At 37.9% G+C, this 26,522-nt stretch overlaps 1 protein-coding gene across 5 annotated transcripts in view; it reads left to right on the top strand.

Moving 5' to 3' along the window:
* The first annotated feature begins 11,017 nt into the window (after positions 1 to 11,017).
* The window catches only part of PALLD (palladin, cytoskeletal associated protein), a 202,143-nt gene continuing 186,638 nt past the window's right edge, over positions 11,018 to 26,522 (top strand). For 3 of the 5 annotated variants that reach the window (XM_039380498.1, XM_039380497.1, XM_039380496.1), the window contains exon 1: positions 17,518 to 18,545. In XM_039380498.1, the coding sequence (XP_039236432.1) occupies positions 17,608 to 18,545 (938 nt within the window). In that variant the 5' untranslated portion in view covers positions 17,518 to 17,607. Of the gene's footprint in view, positions 11,138 to 13,054; positions 13,159 to 17,508; positions 18,546 to 26,522 lie in introns of those variants that run through there. The other 2 variants (XM_027738026.2, XM_027738035.2) reach the window with 2 other exon arrangements.

Raw genomic sequence — 26,522 nt, 5'->3', positions numbered from 1 at the left:
CCCAACCAGGATGGAGACAGATGAAATATAAGCAGAAGGGAGTAGTCTCATAATCACTGGCCCTTGTGCTTGTGGGAACTTCAACTTGCCAGATATCTGCTGGAAATTCAACACAGCAGAAAGGAAACAGTCCAGGAGATATCTGGGCTGTGTGGAAGATGACTTTCTGACGTATCTAGTGAAGAAGCCAACCACCTGTTGTTCGTGAACAGAGAAGGATTGGTGGGTGATGTTTTGGATTTGTGCTGAACACAGGGTTGATAATATAGAGATCTTTTTGTTATTTCTGAGCAGTGCTCACTCAGAGCCAAGGCCTTTTCTGCTTTCTGTACTGCCACGCTGGTGAGGAGGCTGGAGGTACATGGGAAGCTGGAAGGAGACACAGCCAGGACAGGTGACCCAAACTGACCAAAGGGATGTTCCATATCATATGACATCATGCTTAGTATATAGGTGGGGGAAGAAGCAGGAGGTGGGTGACATTTGGAGTGATGGTGTTTGTCTTCCTAAGTCACTGTTATGCAGGATAGAATCCTGGTCTCCTAGAGATGGCTGAACCCAGAGAAGGGGTGAATGAAATACTTTGTTTTGCTTTGCTCGTATGCACAGCTTTTGCTTCCCGATTAAACTATCTCTAACCATGAGTTTTCTCCCAATTTCTCCCAGTTCTCTCCATCATCCTGATGGTGGGGGAGCAAGAGAGTGGGTGTATGGTATTTGTTTGCTGGCTGGGGTTAAATCACAAAAGATGGTTGGAGGCCATCTTGAGCACAGCAATCATGAAATGATAGTTTTTGATTCTTGGAGAAATAAGGAGGTGGGGGTAGGCAGAACCTTGGATTTGCATGCAAATCCCTGTCAGATGGAAAAAGGACAGTGAAATGGAGTAGGGGTCAATTTATGTAAGAATATTTGGCATTCTGAAACGGTGTCAATTTGTGAAATTATGCAAAGATACCAATTCAGTAAAGGTTTACATTGTCATAGTTCTGTACTTTTTATTTACACATTTTATGTATTTAATGTTATGTGCACACCCATAGGTTTATCTAAGGGTAATAGGCATTCTACATCATAGTCAGGTGAGCTGTAAGGTCAAAGGGTATTCATGGGCAAATCAGTTCTGACATCACAGGAGAATGAGCAAGTTAGTTGACTGAAATACTATTGGAACACTGAACTGTTAAGCAATGTATAAATGCATATTCTAATCTTCATCTACTCCTTGTACTGCCCTTTCTAATAGCACAATCAGCCTTATCAGCTACCTTGGCACAATAAATATTTGTACATACTCAGTTGGAGGACAACAGAGCAATGACTCTCTAGCTTTGAGTAAAAAAGTTGGCACTGTTCCTTTTTCAACATTAGTTAAAGTTTTTTTTGAAACCGGAGTGTACTTGTTCCATATTATTAAAGGTTGTGGGACTACCTCACTGATCAATAATAACTTCTTTGTGGCAGCTAATAAACCGTTTTCAATTAGCAGTTAGGAGAAAAAGCAATATAAGATAGTTTATCACAATTGTCTTCAATTGCATAAAATCTTTGAAAAGACCTGTATAAATCCTTTTCTGAACACCATCTATACTGTCTTCCTTTGTGGTCAATAGCAGCATTGTGATATTCAATACCCCTCCACACAAGTGTTGTTAAGTGATTTGGGTGTTTTGCATTGTCTGTGTTCAGTCAATCAATTTCTGCAGAGTTAAGATAAATAATAATTAAAATAAGTGGCCTTTTTCCATGCAACATTTTCAAGTTTGGTGCCAAAATAACAAAATGATTTTTTAATGACCTTAGGGACCATGGCTTATAACATACAGTGGTACTTTACAGTGTATCAGCATGGATGGAAAACAGAAGTTTCCCAGGGAGTCAAACACACTCAGGAATGTTATAAACCCCTCAGTTTTACTTAGAAGTCATTATGATTTTTTCTGTCCTAATGTAGAGAGGAGAAACACGTAGCAAAGTGTAGACATAGTAAAAAAAAACTACAAAGCTGGAATACTACTCTGGACACTTAGAGTCCAGAGAAGAGAGAAAGATTGTTATTGCGTGTGAGGGATATTAGTTCTATACCTAATAGCAGTGCCAGCACCTCACAAGAGGTATTGTGGCAGTAAGAACAACAGAAAACACATGTAAAATAAATTTTTTTCCAAAGTCTTCATGTAATACAAAAAGAAAGAATCCGCAACCGCAATTTTTTCTTACCTATTGGCAGCTTGGTAGTTTTCATATGTGCAATAAAAAAGAATTCTAGTAATTCTCAGGTGTTTGCTCCATGTGTTGTTGTTCAGCTTCACAAATTATAATTTTTTCAGCTTTGTTGAATATCCTTTTCATGACACTATACAAAGTCAATATGGCTATGAGCTTGAACCCTTACCTAAGAAAGCTACTAACTGAAAAACTTACACAAAAAATAATACAAACAATTTATTTATTTCCACAGCTTTTCAACAAAGAGTGGAAAATTGACTTTCATTTTTTTTAATATGCATTCACGCAAGTCTAGCATTCTTGTAACCTAGAAACAAACAGTTAAAGACAACAAGGAGAATCTACTTCATGTGCTTTTCAAGGATTCCACATGCTCCTTTATATAAAACAAAACCTCTTCTAATATACTCTTGTCTTAAGACTGGAAAGGAAAATGAGTTCTTTACATCCTTATAAGGAAGAGATTTTGAAATTCTTTAAAAAAAATTTAAAAGAGAAGAACGTCAGATAACAGGAGATGCACAATAAATCCAAGTGTTTCAGGACTCAGAAATGCAAATAATTTATTGTAACAACCAATAATCCTACAGAACTCATCATAAAGTAAGATCATTCTCCTTAATATTGCTAAAAATACAACTAGCTTCATCTATATAAAAAGATTGCAGTTTCCTATTACGATATATTTCCTTATCTCTTTTTCTGTGACGATGCTTGTATCAATTTAAAACCTCAATATTGTGTACCAGCTAAAAAAAATATTGGCAATTTTATCATTATTCACAAACGGAGCATGTACATTCTGTACAATTCTGTGCACTTAAGAAAGATTGTCATCAAGGTATGAAACCTTAAAATTAGTAGGGAAGAGAAATTATTTTGGGGAAAAAATTTTGTGAATGAACTTTCTTGCTAGGAAAAGTAGATTAATGATTTTGCATTAAATCTGACTTTTTATTATTTTTATTTCTTATTATTTTTATTATTTCATTTAATAATTTTTGTATTAAATATGACTCTAGTTTAACCTGAAGAAGATTCTTACAGGAATCGACGGCTGTAGCAGTAAGAGCAATGTGTACTTACATGGGTCCTTGGACAATTTTTCCTGAGTTTTACCATTCTATCATATAATAAAAGACTTTCTTGTGGTGATAAAGCAAGGTCTGAAGGAAAGCGATATTTTCAATCTACCATTCCAAAGAAAAAACAACTAAAACAAGGAACAGAGATATTTTCTGCCCTTGCAATTTTTTTCACTCTTATGCCTTATTTTTTTTCTACTCTGATATATATACCTTTGGCTTTGATACTTGCAATTCAGCAAGTATTTTAAATTAGTAAAGAGAGAAAAATTCTATTTAGTACTTATGCCCATCAAAATATTCTGATTTTGAACTCTACTCCAAATGGTATGGAAATGTTCATCGAGAATCTCAATTACTTGTTTATACAACATTCCTGCATTTGATAAGCTAAGCAGGAAACCTATTTTGGTAATGAAATTACTTAAAAATAATTTTTTTAATCTTTCTTTGCATTTTAATTCTATTTACTATATAACTTACATGCTTCATAGCTAAAGGCAGCACATGGATGGTAGCGATGGATAACAAAATTACCATTCTCCAAGAAACATCCATAGTTTGCGCTAAATCATGGTATTTCTCTTCACAGTGCAGTGTGGACACATTTTAAAAGATGTTAGAATATTAAAAGCCAGCATTTGAATACAGGTGTGCTTAAAGATACATATTATCATCTCAGTGGTGCCTAGAATGCACTTCTTGGGCTTTGCTCTGACATCTATGACTGAACAATACAAAGTTAAATATAAGCAGCAAAAAGGATAGGATTATTTTCAGCCTGGATCATATTAGTGTTCCATTCTCAGAGTCTTGTACTGATACAAGCATTGGTACAAGTATAGTTACACTTGCAGGTAATGAGCAGCAGGGGGAGGAAGAGCCACAATCTATATTATTGCACACAATGTATTTCATAGTGAAGTACAAGTTAGTGTGATGTGAGCTGATGACAGTTCATTGCAGCTGATTGGAATATTTCCTTTTCATAACACCTCTACTTCAGCTCTTTTCTTTTACTCCCTTTCCACACTCTCACAGCATCAACCTTTTCTAGTTTTATTTCTGTCACTTGTTTGCTGATTCCACTCGCTAAGATGGTAGAAAACTATTCATGTCTTTCTTGGGTTAGTTCTCTCCTGCATTGTCTTTATAAATTCACTCACTGGGGAGCCCGACAAGTACCAGAGCCAGCATGAGTCTGGGGTAGCTCACACAGCTGGGACAGATGAGAGAACAGAAGGTAAGAAGCAAAACTAAGGTGACATTTTTTTGCCCTAGCAAACTGTTAGAATGGCTTGGCTCAGTACCTCTGATGGTACTCTTCAAAAATTTCCATCTTTGCAAATATGCTTACTGCTCATTTATAACAATGATAGCTGTAGGTACTGAGGATGCAAAGAAATATGACATTAAATTCCAGATATAGAATTAAGTGCCTAAACTTAGATGCCTGTATTTAGAAACATAACAGTATTCTAAAAGATTCTAATATTTGAGTTAAAGCTGTTTATTTTTCCCTACCTAGGTATTATTTACTGTCTTGGTCTAGGATTATTAAGCACTAGGGAGTCCTTTGCCGTAATTTAGCAATTAATCAATTTCTCTACTGGGTTAGGAACTGGCTGAAGGGCCGGGCCCAGAGAGTGGTGGTGAACGGTGCTGCATCCAGTTGGTGACCGGCCACTAGTGGTGTCCCCCAGGGATCAGTGTTGGGCCCAGTTCTGTTTAATATCTTTATTGATGATCTGGATGAGGGGATCAAGTCCACCATTAGCAAATTTGCAGATGACACTAAGTTGGGGGGGAGTGTCAATCTGCTGGAAGGCAGGAGGGCTCTTCAGAGGGACCTGGACAAGCTGGAGAGACGGTCTGATTCCAACGGGATGAGGTTCAACAAGGCCAAGTGCTGGGTCCTGCACTTTGGCCACAACAACCCCATAAAGCGCTACAGGCTGGGGACAGAGTGACTGGAGAGCAGCCAGGCAGAAAGGAACCTGGGAGTTTGGATTGACAGGAAGCTGAACATGAGCCAGCAGTGTGCCCAGGTGGCCAAGAAGACCAATGGCATCCTGGCCTGTATCAGGAATAGTGTGTCCAGCAGGACCACCCCTCTACTCAATGTTGGTGGGGCCACACCTTGAGTACTATGTCCAGTTCTGGGCCCCTCAATTCAGGAAGGACACTGAGATACTGGAGGGTGTCCAAAGAAGGCCAACCAGGCTGGTGAAGGAACTGGAGCACAGGCCCTATAAGGAGTGACTGAAGGAGCTGAGGTTGTTTAGCCTGGAGAAGAGGAGGCTCAGGGGAGACCTCATCACTCTCTACAACTCCCTGAAAGGAGGTTGTAGCCAAGTGGGGGTTGGTCTCTTCTCCCACTGAACAACTATGAAATACATTAATTTAGAACTAATTGTTCCTTCTTTGATATGGAGTATCCAATACAAGGTGCACATCTGATGCTGTAGAATTTAAAGCATGGAACAACATAACAACCAAAAACTGCACACTTTGCCTCTATTTTGGTTCTAACCAAGGTGTCAAACAGTACAGAAAGGAGGTGAGCACATCTTATCATGCATTTTTGATGTTTGATGGTGAGTAGAACCTCTCGTGTTATGTCTGGAATATATTTTTAGACAGTTTTTCATCTCTGCCTTCTAAATGTACTAAATTTGCCTCTGCAATATTTTTTCCCCCCAGAAATGATCACTCTAGGAAAAGGAAAAAGCTTGATCCTGTCTAAACGGAGATTGTGTTTAACAGCTTGTTTAACTTAAAAAATTTTGGATGTCAATTTTTCCAGTCCATCAGTGCTAAAGTATCAGGACTGTACCCACACAATGCTTGGTCATTGGCTCTGAAGCTGTAATGCCTAAAGAGAGAGATGTACTTTTAATTACAAAATCACTACTCTGTCAAAATTCTAACTTTTGCTTTTGACAGAACCAGTGGATTTATTTTGGAAGTCCAAGCTCTATAAGTTGACTCCAAAATTAAAAAACACAAGCATTCTCAGTGCTGTCATCTAAGGCCGCTAAAAGGGCCTGCTCTTTTACAAGTTCTGAGATCTACTTTCTGTCATTCCTGAAAGTATCTATTTTGAAAAACAGTTTGCTATATGGCATACCTCTGAAAGTAAATGGTTCATTTATAATGGAATAGTACATTTATGTTTGAAGGACATAGAGTCTTTAAACATAACCCATGTATTTGTAAATAAGAGGTATGTAGAACATTATATCCTGGACTAAAAAATACCTGGTTTCAGTTTTAAGGCATTAAACATATACTATGGAACAATACACCACTCCCAAACTGTAAACACAGGAGTTTGTAATTTTAGCAGACATTAACCAGTGCTTGGTCTGAGATCTTTTCATTTCACATCAGAAGCAGAGAAAGGGAAAAATCCGTTATATTTTTACATGATACAACCTATTATAAAACAAAAAGTAAGTTGCTGTTGCTTGCCCGTGTGATATGCACCATGTCTGGAATATTTCTGCCACCACCTTTTTCAGCACCTGTCTGTTGGCCAATCAGAAAAAAGCAAAAGGGCTGAAGTCTCTCCAACTCCATGGAAACTCTTTCCAAAAATACCCTCAAGCTAAGTGTCTCCTTAATAGGAGCTAGTGACTGACAAATCTCTCAGCAGTTCATTCTAAATAGCCAGCTGTGTTTTAACTTTTTTTTTTTAAATTTAGTTCTACTGAAGTTAACAGTGGAAGTAATCAGCTGCTCAGTGTTCCTCCTTCAGCATTCATTCCTCTTTCCAGAAGTATGGATGTCACCTTCTTGGACATTTGTCTTTGTTAGCACTGTGACTTCTGGCAGTAATACACAGCTGTCTACCCCTGTCTTGCGTCAGACATGTTTTTAGGTGGCAGGCTGAGTCCTTCTACAGGCTACAAGAACACATTTGGCATAATCAAAAGACACTGTGCAGTAGCTGTTAAAAAGGTAAAGTAATGTATTATGATAAAAGCATAAAGAAAAGTAAATATTTGTTTTCCTAGAGATCAGCATCTCCCCATTTGTTGAGAGAGACATTCCTTTTTTCAAAGTTAATCCCCTTGTAAAGAAAGGGGCTTTTATCTAGTATTGAACTTCAACACTGTCTGTGCCTGCTCAGATCAAACACATTTCACATGCTAAGAAGGAATCCGAGTACATGGCTGGCTGTGAACATAAACATGTAAAATATGCACTATGGACTTGCAGCTAAAATTGATCTAATAGAGATCCTTTTTGTTATGAAGAGGAAAGTCTAAATCTTAGTACATACAAAATAGAAAGATGGCACATGATGCTATAAAGTATTTTTCTCACTACACAACTATGGGTGTTTTATGATAGGCATAAGTACAAGTACTCTTTATATAAAAGAAAAAATCAGATCTTTGAAATATATTCTTCAGAGAGGTATACAGGTAATAGCTGATGTAAAAAGGATTGAAGTACATACTTTAAATTAAGCAGTTCCATACTACGCAGGGCATAGAGGGATTAATAACTTTTCATATATGGTACAAGTAGTGATAACAAATGTAATTACTTTACAAAATCAAAGAAATGGTAAAGGCATATGAATATGACTAAAGTACAGAATACAGGACAAAACAACTTAGAGAAGAGTAACAGTTGAGACACTTCAGTTAAATGAAATTAGAGAAAATTGCAGCTAAGGTCTTGAATAGGGACTTCTTAAATGAAAACTCTTTATTTTAAAAACTAGATTAAATTCTGCTTTGCACAGTTGGGACACTTAAAGTAATTATTTAACGTTAATGGTTTGCTTTTCTTTCTTCAAACAGTCTGGTTATGCTACGATGTTACTTTCTTGACACGGTTTTTCCAGTAGAGTGTTTCAATTATAATTTATTTCAATTCTTTCCTTAGAAAATTATGTAAGATTACACTGAGCCGATACATTAAAAAGGCTACTTAGATTTCTAAAATTAATCATATTATCTGAATCTTTACATGCTAGACTAAACAATCTTAATTATATTGCCATGTGCTAAACTGCCAAATTTTATCCTTGCTTTCTCTACCCCTGTGAGTTTGCATTGGTCCCACCTTCTGTAACTTTCACTCCTTTCCCCCTTGCTTCTTACTTCAACATGAAATTGATTTCTTTAGGTTTTGTACTTTAAGAACATCAACTGTAATACAGGCTTGCTTGAATTCTTATTTGTATATTTCCAAACGCTAAAATGTGGCCTTTCTACTTAAACCTCAGAAGACTGTCAATTCATAGTTTGTCAACACCTCATTTCTTGTCCTTTAATACCGTTATATAAGAGGCCTTAAATATTTTAATGGAATCAGACTGTGAAAAGGTGTTCTCTAGGCCATCCCACAGATGTGAGCCGAGCCTATGAGAGCTTTTAAGGACTTTCATTACAAAAATATCAGTACCATAAATGAGATTGTCTCTGCACATTCTCTGTTCTGAGGAAGAGTTTCAATGAGAAATGTGCCACAGTTCAGGGGCTGATGTACATGCAGAGCCCTACCACAGTTCCACGGCACACTCCACAGCAACACGTCTTCGCAGCTGAGCTTGTCCCCTGTGCATCTGCTGTGCCACGGCACCCTCCTGGCCACTGCAGCCACACAGGTCTTCAGGCTCCAGCAGTCATTCCCTGCCCTCTCCCTGTAGCGCCTTCCCCCTCACCCAGAGGGGCTGTTGGGCTCCCTTTCCCTCCTGTGGCAGCTGCTCCCGCTGGGCCTGACTAGGACCTTTTCACCTCCAGCACCATTGCCATTCGGCCGGCAGCCAGTGCCCATCTCACTTGTCCAGCCACTGACCCCACTCCGTCGTTCTCCCTCAGTGCCTCAAGTTGGGCCGCCAAGCAGGAGTGGGTCTATGAGTGAAAAGTCTCACTAGAAACTAGTGTGTGTAATGGTGACATGACCTGGAGGGAGTCTGATGAATACCGAGCCTGGCAAAAAGCAGGCTCAGATGGATGGCTGCCAGCACCACCCAGACCAGGCCACTGCCCACACTGAGGACACTTGGGTAGGGACATCTGTACTCTGGGCACAGTGTTTATTGACAAGGATCAAATAGCTTTGCTCTATGTTTCTTCACCTTTGTGCTAAATCTTGTGAGAGTACAGTGTGCTTCACTGCAGCGGCAGGAGTTCAGAAACAACGCACAGACGATCAATATGATCAAACGATGTTCAATTTATTATTTAAATGGCTTAGCTTTTATACAGTCAACTCCTTCCAGGTACGTGATTACAACAAAGCGATTGGATAGCTCAGTCCGTGCACGCGTTTCGTGCCTTTAGTTCATTGGTCCCAATGCCTTGTCCACGCATCCTGACATCATTCGCGCTGCCCAAAGTCCCTCCTACCGATCCGTCTTAGGGACCTTCCAGGGGACTTTCCAGCTTTCTTTTTATCAGTCACATACACACAGTTTTCCCATAACTTACAACTATAAACACACAGTTTTCACACATCTTACAACTATGAACACACAGTTTCACACAGCTTGCAATTATAAACTATTCTTTTAATAACCTCCAAAGTTATGTCAAGTGAGGCCTACCACTCCTCAGAGCTGGTTGTATGGATTGTTCACAAATTGTCCATTGTTCTGCAAATACTCCACACTCCACAGCCCCAGATGTAAAAGTGTATTAACCACAGTGCACAGGGGTACAAATTCGTAATAAAATTCCTTTGAGATTTTAAGGAATGTTGAGGGCACTCAGCAGTCAAGAAGCTATTTGTCCATGTGTTCAGTTTTTACCGATCTGGCTGGTAAAAATTAAAGATGGCAATTTGAGAGATAATAGTATTACGAGTGTTCTAGTAGTCTTGAGATAAGGGAATTTACAAGTTTCTCAGTCTGAGGTAGACTTCAGCAAGACCTTAGATATCATGGATCTTGGTCTCAGAAGTCTTTATCTCTTCCCCAGTTTAAGAAATGGTTTTAGTTCTCTGTGAGTTGCTTATTAGCTTTCCTTCCTGTTTTATGGTTTCCTTTCCTACTCTCCGCTGTGGTAATTCTGGAAAGTTGTGGTATTTTCAAGTTTATTGAACTGTTGTTACTTGCAGCCCCTCAGTCTCTTTGTTGATGATGCATTCTGTAAAAGAAAGGTGGGAGTTATCATTACTGTTCTTTCAAGAGTTTCATTTTAACGACTGCTGTATTTCTTCTAGACCAAGTACTGGTACAACTGCTAGCAAAAACTGAAGGTGTACGTGTTTTGCCATAACACTCCTATGAAAATCCTCAGGGAATCTTTTCTAGAAACTTGGGAAAATGGTATTTGAGCACCACTGATACTGCTTGACTATTTCACTCTGACACTTTCATGCATACATGACAGGTAGGTACTTCCAAAGCACTGTATAAAAACATAAATTAGCTCTAGCTATGAAAAAAATCTATTTACAATATATTTACAAGCAAAATTAAACATTTTTGCATACCAAGGGAAAACAAAAAAAACCCTAAAGCTATGTATGGCATTAAAATACAGCAAGACATTGACCCAGTCTGTTTGAGCACAAGCGACCAGATTATTTTTTTTGCTCTTTCAGAGGTGGAAAAAAATGTCTGTAAGTAACTCAAAATAGCTGGATGTTTCTGTGGCAACTGGTAAAGGGCGTTTTATCTGTCTCTGATGCTTAAAGTAGAAGCAGTTCTTACAGATTCCTATTTGAAGTTTGCATACTGGTGTTTGATTTCAGGTCTTGGAAAGAAGATTGCCTGTCTCCTTGTATTTTATCCTGCTACTATCTAGAGGAAGATATAGAATAACAGGAACCATAACAAAGGTGTTCAGCTTTCTCAGGTGAGTACATGAATTACTAGGATAAGGAGCCATACTTATTATATTTTGGGTTTAGCCCAATTAACAATAAAAATCTTTTGAATTCTGTAACATCTTCATCAGATGGATTAGAAAACTTTATGGTTCATGACATGAGATTTTGAATGACTCAGAATGACTAGTATTAGAAACTATTATTAACATTTCAGGAGAATAGTCCAGCTATGCTCCATCAAATCTATCGGTAGTGAAAATGGAGTGGGTATATTAGCCATAATATTCCTTATCCTGTTTGATGTTATCATTAATTTAAAATTTTACATGTAATTGCTAAAATATTACATCATTGCATATTGTTGCACATTTATCTTTCAAAATGCGTAATTGTTCCAAAGTTTTAGTCCCTTTGGCATTTGTTTGTAGTGATTTACTGCCTTTACCATTTTTGTAAAGGAGAATACAGTTTATTTTTGCAATAAAAATTGAAAGTCTTGTTCAAAAATTAAGTTTCCAAAAGATTCAGTACAGGTCAAAGGTTATAAGCATTCCCCAAATCTTAGTAGAATGATGTTGGGAAAATTTGTTCACAACTTAATAGAGCTGTATAAAACCTTACCCTAATAAGTTTTCAAGTTACAAAGAATATTTGATTAGCACTTGAAGCCAATAGGAATAAACTGAACAAGGTCTTTCAATTTCTGGGCAAGTGTTTCTATCATGCTGTACAAAAAGTAATGGGCATACCTGATTTACACTAAACTTTTATGGTATCCATAAAAGCTAAATCGCTTTGAATTTCTTTAAAAATGATCTCTACAGGTGTCTCCAGGCAGATATATTTTCTTCCCAGAAGTGACAATTTAAACATATAATTCCAAGAACCAGGATGTCATCTACCCACTCCCTGTAGAAAATGCTGAGGATAGCCCAAGGCAGATTGTTACTGTTTATATGCAGGCTATTTTTGACTCCCATTCCGAAATGGCTAAGTCTTGTGCATTTAGTAGAAACACTGGGTGCCTGACAAAGGACCCTTATTTACTCTGTGAGGTGATGGTTCGAAAATGAGGTGTACAATGATTAGCTCTTAGATAAACAGATTAACTTTTGTGTTTATCAGATAATTTTTTTCAGTTTTTAGACTGAAATTTTCAGAATGACAATTCTGATCTTATTTGACACATTGAAATCACTGCATAATGATCTGAAATAAAATCCTTTTGGGTAATTTCATTACAACACAGTAATATAGAAACCAAAAATACATTTTCATTGTTTCAAGGTTAATAAATGTGTCAGAGTTGTGGGGCCTTTTCAAAGAATACATGTTTTCCAGGGATTTTGTGTTTCATTTCTGAGGGAGATACTTCTTTTCTGATGATAGAATTTCAAATTTGAGCTGTGAAAATTAAGTAGGTTAATTTATTTATACAGAGTAGTACATGGTTACAGATTAATAACTATCAATCATCACAAAAAGATGTACTATTTCTACTGATAACTCTAAAAATGTCAAGTCTTTTCAACCTAAATGATTATATGATTCTATTTTTTCTTTCCTAGAAGATTTTAAGGCACACAAGAAAGCTATTAATTTTAAACTATTTTTAGTAGAAAAAGATAATTATTTTATTTATTTTCATGAAAATACCGAATTTTTTTAATTAAAAATTAAAAACCTGTTAGGATAAAATTACGTAGAAAGAAAATGGCTAAGTTCTCTGAATTTATGAGTAGTAAGTGCACAGATCTTTGTGCCACTTCCAGGCTTAACATTGCTTCTGCTGGAATTCCAGATAGCGGCAGTCTGCTGAAACATGAGTTCAGTTACCAAATATAGATGAGTGGGGTATGAAATGCATAGTCACAGAGGACAGATGTAACGCACAGGCCACAGTCTTCTCGATGCTTACTGAGGACAAAGCAATCTTTAGTGAATAGCTGGAGGAACTTTAAGCCTACTTAGATAGCAAAGGAGAAAAACAACTTTACCTGCTATTAAATATACCTAAGACTCTGCATATTGGCCTGCTCATTATAAGGTCTGTTTTATATTTTCTGCTAAATGTAATTATTGTACTTTGGGGAGTAATTTTGCAAGATTTCAAAATTCAGAGAAAAAAATATTTGCCTTTTTTTTTGTTTTAAAAAATCTTACTAAATACATCTCTTCTTTCGTTTGATTCTTTTGAACAGATAGGCTTTGGGTCATATTAAGTAATTATTTCTCATGGGACAGGTTCTACAAATTCAGGATTCTTATACTTTTCTTGAAATGAGTTCTTTGATTTTCTATGTTTTTCCATATTTTATTATACATCCCTTCAAAACCTTGATTTGATTAATTATTCAATTTTTTCCTGAAAATTGTAATTCAGTACCTTTTGAATTTACTATTTACCATATTATTCCTTAGAGAATCTATATTGGTTTTTGAAAAAATATTTAAACTTCATGATATAAAAATGTGGGTTTGTTTTGGAGTAATAGGACTCTATAAATAGTCTGTATGTAAAAATGTGGGAAGTACAGGTAAACACTGATCTGCATGTAACACTGTATTTTATGTTTGTGTCTTTAAATGATACAGTGTATGGCTTTTCAGGTTACTTAAGGAGTAATGATGATGAAAACTGTTATAAATACATTGTAGTCTAACTCGGAGAAGCTAGAAATAGCATTTGAAATTTCTAATTATGATCTTATATGCTACTTGATAGGGTTAGCGATACTTCACCTCCAGTTCACTGTGCTTACAAGTTGCACTAAAAGAATAGTGGTTTCATGTATTACAGTGTGGTTGAAAAATGTCTTTATACTGGAAGCTTCCATTCAGCTGTCTAAAGCTAGATGTATTAAAACATTTTTAGGCACTAGACGTTTCTCCCTAAGAAGGCTGATCAGCATTAGAAATTGCCTATAACCAGCACAAGTTAAAATTCATTGACTTTATATAAATACCCAGCTGCAGACTGATTTACCTAAATTTAGGCAGTGGGCTTTGAAAATTATAACATATGTAGCCATTACATTTTTCTAATTATAAAATTGAGTATTAGGAAGAGATATGTTAATTTATAATACATTACTTTTAATCATCGTGTCATGTGACTAACAATAAGTAAAATTGTCCTCCTACCCATAGCCCATTGTAACAGCAGAGTAGCTTGGTGTTGGAAGTTGAAGTTTATCTGAGTATGTAATGTGTCACATTGCTATGTGAACAAGCTAGAATCTGATATGTATGAGATTTAAATAAAGATATAATTTGAAGCACAGATATTTACAAGTTGTCCAAATAGTAAACTAGCACCTTTGTTCATTTGAATGAACAAAGTTTTGTTCAAGTTTTAAAAAACAACTAAGATTAAGGAGACAGAAGCTATCCATGTTTAACACTTGGTTCCCTGGCATTCATCCAGTTTATGCCTTAACAGCTGAGCCTCTTGACCAACTGTTTGCTGCACTTCTCAGATTCATTCTTTAAAGCTGTTATGTGGTAGTCAGTTATACTGTATATACTTTTTTAGATTTTGTTGACAAGAGATTGGTATGGTTGCTAAATTTGTTGTTCTGCAAACACAGATAAAAGGAAAGAAAGATGCAATCCCACAAATAATAAGCTTATCACTGTATTCTATAAAAACATATATCAAATCCTAAAACGCTTTGGTTTTCTTATACTTCTTTTTTATGTGTTAGGCTGTAATCTGTTGGCAAGACAAACAGGCATATCGAGAGATGCATGTACCAGGCCAAGAATTGCAATAATCTATCAGTCAGTTAATGACTACATGCCGGGTAAGCCCTGGTGAAGTGACTAAAGGTAATTGGAGCTTGCACAAGCTGATGTAAAATATATCCGAGTGCATCGCATGACTGTCAAGCCACCTATCTATCAGTGAAGAAATATTTTGGACAATTAAGAGAAAATATACTTTTTAAAAAAATCTTATGCAAAATTGACCTCATAGAAATTATCATAAAAATAAGAGAATTTTCAAGAGTTATTGAAACCACTGATGTTAAACTTAATTAAATGCTTTGCAGAAACAATGATTACATTTAAGATTAGATCAGCCACTACTTAGTGACCAGCTAGACAATCAAATTTCTACAAGGAGATTTTCAGGCAGAGCCTTCCCTTGGGAAAAGAATGGTTTTCCTGATGTTTTGTTTCTTGCTGACTTTAAAGAGGCAGAGAATGTCCATCCTGATTCTAAAATCATGTTGGGAAACTGGAGATGTATACATATTTCTGTAGTTTGTGAAACTGGTACAAATTATACATTATACATTTACATTGTGCAGGATGATATATGGGTTGTGAAATCTATTTCTTCAGTGTTTTACTTTTAGCATAAGGTATCTTGATATTCCATTTGTCAGAGTTGAGGAAAGCGCTACTAAATTGGTAACAACTTAAAAACATTAGCACAATAAGTAAAATATTAAACACATTATCAACATTATTCAGAAAGGATTACTTGGAATTTCTAATCCAAATATCCTTGTGTAGATCCTCATAATGGTTTCAACTAGAACACTTTTTCTCTCAGAATTTGAGAGTTTACTGTCAGTAAGGCAGTGCTATGGAAAAGAGAAAAGTAAATATATTCCCCAAATTTTCATAAGGCTAAAACCAGAAAAAAATTAAGTGTAATAGCATTGATGTGAAATAACAACATAATAACAACTGTTGGCGAATGTCACGCCAATCCACAAAAAGGGCTGCAAGGAGGACCTGGGAAACTACCTGGCAAGGTTATGGAGCAGATCATCCTAAGTGCAATCACACAACACCTACAGGATGGACAATGGATCAGAGCCAGACAGCACAGGTTTAGGAAGGGCGGGTCCTGTCTGACCAACCTGATCTCCTTTTATGATCAGGTGACCCGCCTGGTGGATGAGGGGAAGGCTGTGGATGTGTCTATCTGGACTTCAGCAAAGCCTTTGACACAGTCTCCCATAACATACTCCTGGAAAAGCTGTCAGCCCATGGCTTGGACAGGGGCACCCTGTGCTGGATCAGGAACTGGCTGAAGGGCCGGACCCAGAGCGTGGTGGTGAACTGTGTCGCATCCAGTTGGCGGCCGGTCACTAGTGGTGTCCCCCAGAGATCAGTGTTGGGCCCAGCTCTGTTTAATATCTTTATTGATGATCTGGATGAGGGGATTGAGTCCACCATTAGCAAATTTGCAGATGACACTAAGTTGGGAGGGGAGTGTCAATCTGCTGGAAGGCAGGAGGGCTCTTCAGAGGGACCTGGACAAGCTGGAGAGATGGTCTGATTCCAACAGGATGAGGTTCAACAAGGCCAAGTGCTGGGTCCTCCACTTTGGCCTCAACAACCCCCTGCAGCGCTACAGTCTGGGGACAGAGTGGCTGGAGAGAAGCCAGGCAGAAAGGGACCTGGGAGTTTGGATTGACAGGAAGCTGAACATGAGCCAGCAGTGTGCCCAGGTGGCCAAGAAGACCAATGGCATCCTGGCCTGTATCAGGAACAGTGTGGCCAACAGGACCAGGGAAGTGATTCTTCCTCCGTACTCAGCACTGGTGGGGCCACACCTGGAGTACTGTGTCCAGTTCTGGGCCCCTCAGTTTAGGAAGGATGTCGAGGTGCTGGAGCAGGTCCAGAGAAGAGCAACAAGGCTGGTGAAGGGACTCAAGCACAAGTCCTATGAGGAGAGTCTGAGAGAGCTGGGGCTGTTCAGCCTGGAGAAGAGAAGGCTCAGGGGACACCTCATCACTCTCTAGTTACCTGAAAGGAGGTTGTAGCCACATGGAGATTGGCCTCTTCTCCCAGGCAACCAGCAGGACAGGAGGGCACAGTCTTAAACTGTGCCAGGGGAGGTTTAGGTTGGATATTAGGAAGAAATTTTTTACCGAGAGAGTAATCAGACATTGGAATGGGCTGCCCAGGAAGGTGGTGGATTCTCCCTCCCCTGGACATTTTTAAGATAAGACTGTATGTGGCACTTAGTGTCATGGTCTAGTAACCACAGCAGTGTTGGATCAAGGGTTGGACTTGCTGATTTCAGAGGTCTTTTCCAACCTGCTTGATTCTATGATTCTATTATATGATTCTATATACATATTGGTCCAGTGGAATTGAGCTTGTGCTAGGCAGTGCACAGACAAAGAATGTCTTCATACTTCTGAGGGAAAATGCATGAGAAAAATGACTCTTAAGTGTTCTCATTTCCACCTAGACAACTTGCAGCCTCAACCCATCCTAATAGAAACCAAGGTTTATGGTAAGTATTTCATGCACCATTGGGTTCTGCTCATCTCTCAGTTTTGTGTCCGGCTTATGGAATCAAGGATATAACTGGGCCTTTTTTAATTGAGAAGTTTTTTCATTAAGGAACTGTACTTGTGTCTTCCAGGATGCAAGACAGAAGCTGTGGCCAGGCCTTGCCTCTTTCTTAAATGCTGAAGGAGATTTACTGTGCAGAGAGAGGCACCAATAAGGAATATCTGAAAATATGTCAGAAGCTTCATCTTATCATGACTTTTTCTATGATTCCCTGTCAGACATACAGAATGGTGAATTTTCAAATGAACTTTCTGCCTTCCTTACGCAGGAGGAGATATGTAAGAGCCTTGACATAGCTCGAGAAGCCATAGCCAGTTCCATGAAAGAGGATCAGAATGCAGCACCAGACTTTACTCATTATCTCAACACTTCTCTTTCTAGCCCTTCAGAAATACCTTCTTTCAGGGACAGCAAACTGCATGAGCAAGATGCTTTACAGAGGCCTCAAGCAAGTAGTCTGACTTCATCTGCTGCAAGTCACATTCTCCCAAGTAATCAGAAAGAGCAATCCACCACATCTCAGACAGCAGATAGTTTTGTCACAGTTTCTAGGAGGCAAACACCTTTTCTAACTGCTAGTCCCAGCTTCATCAGAAGACTGAAACATTCAGAGAAAGATGGTCCATATATGCCTAAGACAAGCCCAAAGTCTGAATCAACATCCCAGGAAGAAGTTCCATTCAGGAACAAGATGTGTGACAAAGCTGCCACATTTATAGAAGAATTGTCATCTATATTTAGACAGGCAGCACAGACAAGAGGCCGAAGTCCTGATGGGGACTCTTCTTCTCCAGACAGTGGATACCTGTCTCCTAACAAGAAACAACCAGCTTTAAGTACGTTGGTGAACCATGAGTTTGACAAACCACATGAAGAGGTTGACCCCGAGGCAAAATTACGTGGAGTTCATCTGAATGGAGAACACTTTTCTGAAAGGGGCAGCATCACTCAGAGCAAAATGACCCTTTGCCGGCCCTTTATCAACATGGAAGAGAATGAATTTTCACCACCTCAATTCACTCAGAAGCTCCGGAGCCAGGAAGTTGCTGAAGGAAACAAAGTATTACTGGAGTGCAGAGTTGCAGGCAACCCAGTCCCTGATGTCAGGTAAGTGCTAAGTCACCAGATATCATCATCTGATTGTGGAAGATACCTAAGGTCAGGTATCACAGTGAACCTGCTTAGGGGTAGTCATGCAAGATCATGCAGTTTTACAAAGCACATGAATAACAGATTCTGATGGCTTTTCTTCTCTGGAGTGTTTCATTGTTATCTGCTTGAGAAATTAATTTCTGCTTGATTCAAGAGCCACATGGCAAAATTAGAAAAAGAATTGGCTCTAGCAGCATTCTGTGTGACTGTTACCTCATTAATCTAGGTAAAAGAATTCACAACTTGCCTCTGAAGAGCATATCTCAGGCAGCTGATACACTTTTTACTGCCAGTTAATTAGAATGTCTCCAAGACCCATAGCAATGGGATTTGGGGTCTATACTATAATCTGAAATTTTCTGAATCTAGCCAAGTATCCTATTGTGTAAGACATTTCCAAGACATTAAGATGATCTGCTATTCAAAACCTCTTCTAATACTTTATCATGACATTTATGTGCATTTGCTTTTGTTCAATGACAAAAGCTACAACTAACTGCTGCGTAAGTTTGTCTGTTTTATTTGTTTTGTTTTTATAATGAATAACTCAATGCTTTCCACTGTCTTCCTTTCCTTCTAAAATTAAGCAGTGCATAGATAGTGTTTGGTACCTCAGAGGTCTGAGCCTTAATGCTAATATTATGGCTTATCACACATAGAGATACATTATACCTCTAGTTTATATAGTACCTCACAAGCTATTTTGGTTTAAAGTAACACTTAATATTTTCTAAGGAATATTTTGTCCAAAAATTCATGTTTGGACAGGACAGAATTTGTAGTTCTACATTCAGAACTTGCTGTAAGGTTCTTTAGCTACATCCGAAGACAACATAACTCTTTAAAAGTTCTCAACATTTCCTTAAAAGAATGTAGGAAGCACTTTCTTGTAACACTTGTGTGCTTTTTTTGTATCTTTTGCTGTGAAGTCAAGTAGATTAAAAAAGTACAGCTTTGAAATGTCATGTTATAGCTATATGTGCTTATATATGCTTTCATTTCAAGGTGAAAGTTACTTTGTAGAAAATATCTCCAGAAACTCTTGTTTGTGATTGTTCAAGACAACAGCATTGCCTATATCCTTATCTGAGTCTTCAGTGTATTCAAGAGAAGCTGAATATTGAGACACTGAAATTTTTACAGGGTCAAAACATCATTTATAGAGGCATCAAGTCTATTCAATTGTTCTTGTATAAAAAGTGGAAAAAGTTGTACCACAGCACTTGAGTACATTGGTTACGTACTCAAGCTTATGTAGATTGTCCTACAAAATGAAGCCAACTGATCTTCTAAACCAAGACAAGCTGTAGATATAAGTATGCTAAACAAGGGACTTACACCACAAATCTTGCCAACAGGTCAGGAAGTTTACCCAAAAAATATAATTGTAATGCCTAAATTCTAATGCCCATCGAGCAATATGAGAGACATGTCATGTCATTATAGTTGTTTATTTTTTAGAGTTTTTTTAATATTTACTGGGGAAAAGAAAAAGACAAGAATGACAGTCATGGGTGCAAAAGAATTCCAGTTGTTTGTTCTTCTTCAGACTTTCATGAAGCAGGAAAGGGAAATTGTAGAAGTCACACAATTATGACAGACAGATTCCTCCATCTCTCTCTCTGTTTCTTCTCTTAGAGTCTTCCTTCCTTCACACTAGATGTTGCAGCTACCAGTGTAACTGATTTGGACATTAGGGCAGCAAAAGTTCTTACCTTCTAGTATTTCTTTTGTGGTTGTTGTTGTTCTGGGGTTAGGCAGTATCTATCCTTTGATCTTCAACCTTTATTGGATGCAGAGGGAAACATAGTGACAAAGGATGAGGAAAAGGCTGATGTATGTAATGCCATCAGTCTTTCACAGCAAGATCATTTTTTCTCTGGGTACTCAGCTCCCTAAACTGGAAAACAGGGACAGGGAGCAAAATGAAACACCCATAATCCAGGAGGACGCGGTCAGCAATCTGCTGTGCCACCTAGACACAAGCGAGTCTATGTGGGTGGTTGAGCAGGTGCGCACTTCGCTGGGTAAAAACGGGCTGGACGGCTGGGTGCAGAGAGTGGTGGGGAATGGAGTTACATCTTTCTCACAGCTGGTCACAAAAAATGCTCCCCAGGGCTCAGTACTGGGACCAGTCCTGTTGAACACCTTTGTCAATGATCTGGACCAAGGGATCATATGCAACCTCAGCAACTTGGCAAACATCAAGTTGGGTGGGAGTGTTGATCAGCTTGTGGGTAGGAAAGCTCTAAAACGGGATCTGGACAGGCTGGATCAATGGCCTGAGGCCAATTGTATGAGGTTTAATAAGACCAAATGTTGGGTCCTGCCCTTGGGTCACAACAACCCCCTGCAGTGCTACAGGCTTGGGGCAGAGTGGCTGGAAAGCTGCCTGGCAGAAAATGACCTGTGAGTGCTGGTCGACAGCTGCTGAACATGATCCAGCAGTGTGCCCAGGTGGCCTAGAAGGCCAATGGTATACTGGATTGTATCAGAAATAGTGTGACCAGCAGGACCAGGATCAGTAGTGATCATCCCCCTGTACTCAGCATTAGTGAGGCCACACCTTGAATTTTATGTTCAGTTTTGGTCCCCTCACTGCTGGAAAGACAATGAGATGCTGGACTGTGTCCAGAGAAGGGCAACAAAGCTGGTGAAAGGACTAGAGAACAAATCTTGTGAGGAGTGGCTGAGGGAGCTGGTGTTGTTTAGCTTGGAGAAAAGGAGGCTCAGGGAGCACCTTATTGCTCTCTACAACTACTGGAAAGGATGCCTTAGTGAGGTGGGTGTTAGTCTCTTCTTCCAGGTAACAAATGAGAGGATAAGAGGAAATGGCCTCAAGATCATCAGGGATTGGATTTGGATTGGATATTAGGAAACATTTCTTCACTGAAATAGTGGTCAGGCATTGCAACGAATTTCCCAGGGAAGTGGTGGAATCACTGTTCCTGTAGGTGTTCAAAAGGTATGTGGATGTGGCATTTGGGAATATGGTTTAGCGGTAAATAGAGTGGTGCTGGGTGAATGGTTGGACTCGCTGATATTAGAGGTCTTTTCCAACCTTATCAACTCTATGATATGACAGCTGACATACTGTTACTGATACTTTTGAGTTGCAAAATAGAGTACTAGGAACAGTCAGAGGGACCACTCTTAAGGAAAAAAAAAGTAATTACTATTAATTAATACTAAAGAACTTTTCACCTTACCCATCTGTAGATTAGATACTTAACATAAGTCACCCTAGACTCCGTCAGCACTCACTAGAGAAAAGCACATCTACCAAAAGTCACTTAGCCATCTAAGTCATCTACCACTTAGTCACTTAGTCACATTGATAAGAACTTTTAGTCTTCAGATTAAAACCTCATTATCAGTTTGTTATAAAAGGTGAGGTGAATCCCACCCATTCCCCCATCTCTATGCCAATAGATGGCACAGGGAGAAAGAACTGCTCTGCCAACTCACATACACAGGTAATGTACCTAGAAAGAAAGAAACCTAAACAGTCTTTCTTACAGGTGAGAGTTTACCATGATACATATTTCCTCAAAGAACTTAGTTCTTTAAACATTATTTATTTATTTATTAATATTATATTTATTATATTTATTTATATTTATATTATATTTATATTTATATTATTTTTATATTTATATTATATTTATATTATATTTATATTATATTTAGTTATTTAAACATTTTTAATATCCATACTTCCACAACTTGAACAGCAATCTTTCCTACAAAGTTTCTTACTAAGAAAGCAAGAGACATACAGTGTTTTTTATAGGGTACCTCTCATCAAGTAACTAATAAGGCTATTAAGGTACTGAGAGTCAGTCTGTAAACATTACTACTTTACGAGAATGAAATGCTCTGTTGGTTTGGATGTTTTTGCCACCATGAGTCTATTATGCTTGAATATATATTTCAGTCCTACTGAGTTACAAAATGCATTTTTTAGGGTTAAAATGATCCTAGAATAGGCAACAATAAACATAGAGGAACTCAAAAAACCCAGAAAGAATTATTAAACATACACTGCATAGAATCTAGGGTCAACAGGAATTTACTTTCATAACACAGCAAAAAACCCTCATTGGTGCTATCAGGCTCATGTACTCTGTGTTTCCTGGCATTGGTACAAGTAAAGTTCTGTTCAGAATGGATTAGAAGTTGTGTGTTTGATTTATGAAATACAGCATAGACAGTTAAGGTGAGTTTGACAACGTCAGTGAGGTTGCAGTGTTTAAATAGCAAAGATACGCTGTTGTAATGGTTCAGTATCTTATTGCTCTTATTTTATCTGGTAGAATATCAGTCTTCACTTCAGTGATATGACTCCAGAAATGTACCTAAATACCAACTGAACTAGGAAACTGTGTACAGGCTGTGGAGCTTTTTTTGCTTAGGTCTTTTACATCATTGTTATATTCATTTCTGAGACTGCTATGTTTACAAGAAATCTCAGATTTTTAATGTAAACTCTGCTTTTCTGAATCTTAATTCTTGCAGAATCATAAAATAAGAATGCAAATCTTAATCACTGAGCAAAGTGAATCATGAGAAGCATTGCTGATGAAATAGTAGATTATCTTAAAATCAAGTATATTTTTAAGTAATCACATCAGTATAAATTAATTTGTAACTTTTATCTTATTTCCCTTTTGAAACCCATAACTGCTTTGTCTGTGGATGCAGTGCTATGGCTGTGGATACAACAACTGCTGAATTTCAGCAAGTCGGCTTCGTGCCAACTTCTCAGTCTCTTGCAAAGCTCCCTGACAATTTTTTAATACACTTTCACAGTCCACCCTTGAACTAGTTTTACTTAGCAATTATTCTCCATCTGGCAACTCAAAGAAGACATATTAGTGAATAATAAAAAATTATTTTCCCAAAGTTTCCACTGAAAACAAATTTACCCTTTAGTCTCCATTTCATTTTGGATCTTCAAGAGGGGAAAAATATGGCATCTGTACCTCAAAAACTACTCATTGTGGAAGTCGATGCAAACCTGCCGCTTGTCCTGTCTGTAGTGACGCTGCCTTGGCTCAAGAGGTCACTCGCACACAGCACGGGCGGCGATTCCTCTGCGGGCCGGGCCGTGCGGGGCGGGCACAGAGCCCTTCGGTGAGCGCTGCTGCGGGGCCAAGGGGGCAAAAACTAAGGCTCGTTCAGTGCTTAAGAGACGGCAAACACTTGAGCGCTGTTTGGGTGATACTCCAAAGTCTTTGAATCTCGGGGAAAGGAGGAGGTTCTTTCCTTTGAAAGATAAGAAAGCACGCAGAAAAATCTGTAGTGGATTTTATATATGATAACGCTACTTCTAAACAGTTTCACAGAATCACCGGGGCACATCACTTTCCTTCTTTCTGGAGCTGAAAGGGAGTTTTGTGGCATATCCTAAATATATCCAGTAAAAAGTTAATGTGATGCAGTGGAAAAAGACAAGCCTGTTTAAAGCCACTGACATATTGCAGAGCAAGCGAAGAATGCCTTCTGTTTGTGCCACTTTGAGAAACATTTTCTGTAAATGGGAGTTTTATATGGTTAAAAGCAAAACACCAATTATACAATACTAGTAGGCCATTGTCTTGTATTTTGATAATGAAAATAATCCAGTTTTCTAAAGGACTTTACTTAGACAACTGTTTCTTTAGGCTGGATTTCTGGTTTGTAATACCTGTGGGAAAAAAATCTTTGGAGCGTATTTGGAATATTTACTTTTTTCTGAAGAAACTGGCCATAGGAAAAAATATGTAAAAGATATTGAACTTTTTGTAGAGGTTTCTGAATAGGTAGAAAGTAGAAAGGGATATTATTTGTATTACCAAAAGAAGGGCTATAGAACAGGCTGAACAGCTACCTGGTCTGTGAGGTGTAAGAGTGAGCCATTTGGCTCTTGCAAAACTTGCTGAACAAGACATGAAGAAAAGAGCATGAGCTAGCGCTGCCATAGCCTGTACATTTGCATATAGCAATAAAATCTGCAGAAACCAGGCTTCAGTTGTTCTGATTTTTCCCAGAAAAGACAGTTTCAATAACATAGCTACTGCAAATACTATTTTTGGAATTCTGTGTGGTAAGTGTGATAAAAGTAGAGAGCAATTGGGATTTTTTTTTTCTCAGCTGGGAAGAAAATAACCAGAAGTCATAAAGTCATGATGGAATAACAGTAGTTTAACGGTGACAAGAAAAGCACTAAGTTCTTATTTTGCCCAGCACTCAAAAAGTTGTTCAGCCCAGTAATAAGCACAGCTGATATTCAGGCTGCATCAAACACTGGTGGCCATGAGATCATCCAATTGGTCTACACCAGAATAAAAGGCCTTCAAAAGAAACTGTTTAGGCATTTCTGACCTTTTAGCATGTTATTGTTTTTCTATGCTTCACATTTTATCCTTGATCCAAATAATCTTTAATAACTGTCTTTCTTCCCTTTTCATAGCTTTTTTTTGGAGCTAAACTTTACAAAGTCCTCAGTCTATACAAGATTGAGCTAGAATCCTCCCTTATGCTGATACCCTTCTTAGGAAGCTAAAGATAACCAAGTTGCAGAACCTTATTATAAACAAAGAAGTAGTGTAAGGGCAAAGTGTCTATTTGAAGGTTATTTGACTAGGAAAGCCTCTTAAATGTAAAGTTCCTTGGATGTTCATAGCTGTACACAGCTGAAAGTAAAACAGTAAGTGTTATGGTTTGAATGACTAAACTTGACCAAAGCAGATTTATACTACAAGTGGAAAATAAGTAAACTTTGATAGAAGAACTTCCAATTAGAATCCTAGGGTTTAAATCCAAAAGAAAATAATTAGTTTAATTTCAAGAACAACTACATTTTTTCAGAATTCAGTGTCTGACTTACTAGTTCTACTAGCAGAAAATTAGGTATCTTACAGTGAATATTTTGTCACTAGTCAGAACAATTTTTGAGCAGCCCAGATAACAATGTAAGACCTAGAAAAGTACTGAGTGGTTTGAAAAGTTCTAGGATATCTGTCTTCTAAAGGTCTAAAACATATAAAATATCAGTTGAAACAGAAATATTCTATATTACCCTCAAAAGCATTCTGCCAGTCAGTAACTATTCTTCAAAGTACATCAGCAGTACAGAACTTAAAATACCTACATTAGCATTGAGCTAGCTAAAGCAAATCCAGCTGGGAATGACTTAGACCTCTTCAGCATTTGCCTCCCCACCTGAATATTTAATTGCTTCTGAGGTCTGCCCTAAGCTGTAAGCTATGATTAAAGTATTTACAGATATCCACCCAGATTCTGTAGCACAAGAGGTATTGAAATGCTTTGTGCAAAATACATTCTCTTCCTTCATCAACAGCAAATTGACACAAAAAGACCCCCAAAAAATTAAAAATAAGGCACTTTCCACATACTACATGACAAGAACAGGGCTTCTTTGCTTTAAGGAATCTATTTGCTCTCATTAAAACCCTTTTCTTCTTATAAGTGTTGTTTATCTAGATTTCACTATAACAGATACCCCACCTAGAAACATGTAATCCAGAACTATTCTTAGAAAATCTAGAAAAAAATGCAAATTACAGTACTTAAATTTATAACAAAACCAAATTACCTTGACTTCTACAGCTTCAAAAAACTTATCCAATTTTGCAATCTTTAAAGGCTTTGAAGTCTAAAAACAAGCAATAAATTATGTCACCACCATAGTCTCCCAACAAGACACAGTTGCAAAGAAAATTCAGCATCAGATTAAGTAATGCTTAACACAAATCTACACAGCTGAGTAAAACTCCAGGTGTACAGAACAACAGTGACTGAACTGCCTAAACAGCAGCTGGTAGATTTTTATGTCTTGGGAATGGAAGAGGTGTCATAGATGTAGTTTCTGCTTCTTTACTAGGCCTAATTTGAGGTAGGAAAAATCTTTGGTTTAGAGATAACATT

Source organism: Pipra filicauda, unplaced genomic scaffold (assembly GCF_003945595.2).
Source record: "Pipra filicauda isolate LSUMZ 115617 unplaced genomic scaffold, ASM394559v2 scaffold196_size3971931_pilon, whole genome shotgun sequence".
Taxonomy (NCBI): Eukaryota; Metazoa; Chordata; class Aves; order Passeriformes; family Pipridae; genus Pipra; species Pipra filicauda.
The sequence above is the reverse complement of the archived record's forward strand: the minus strand, read 5'-3'. Positions and strand labels throughout refer to the sequence as shown.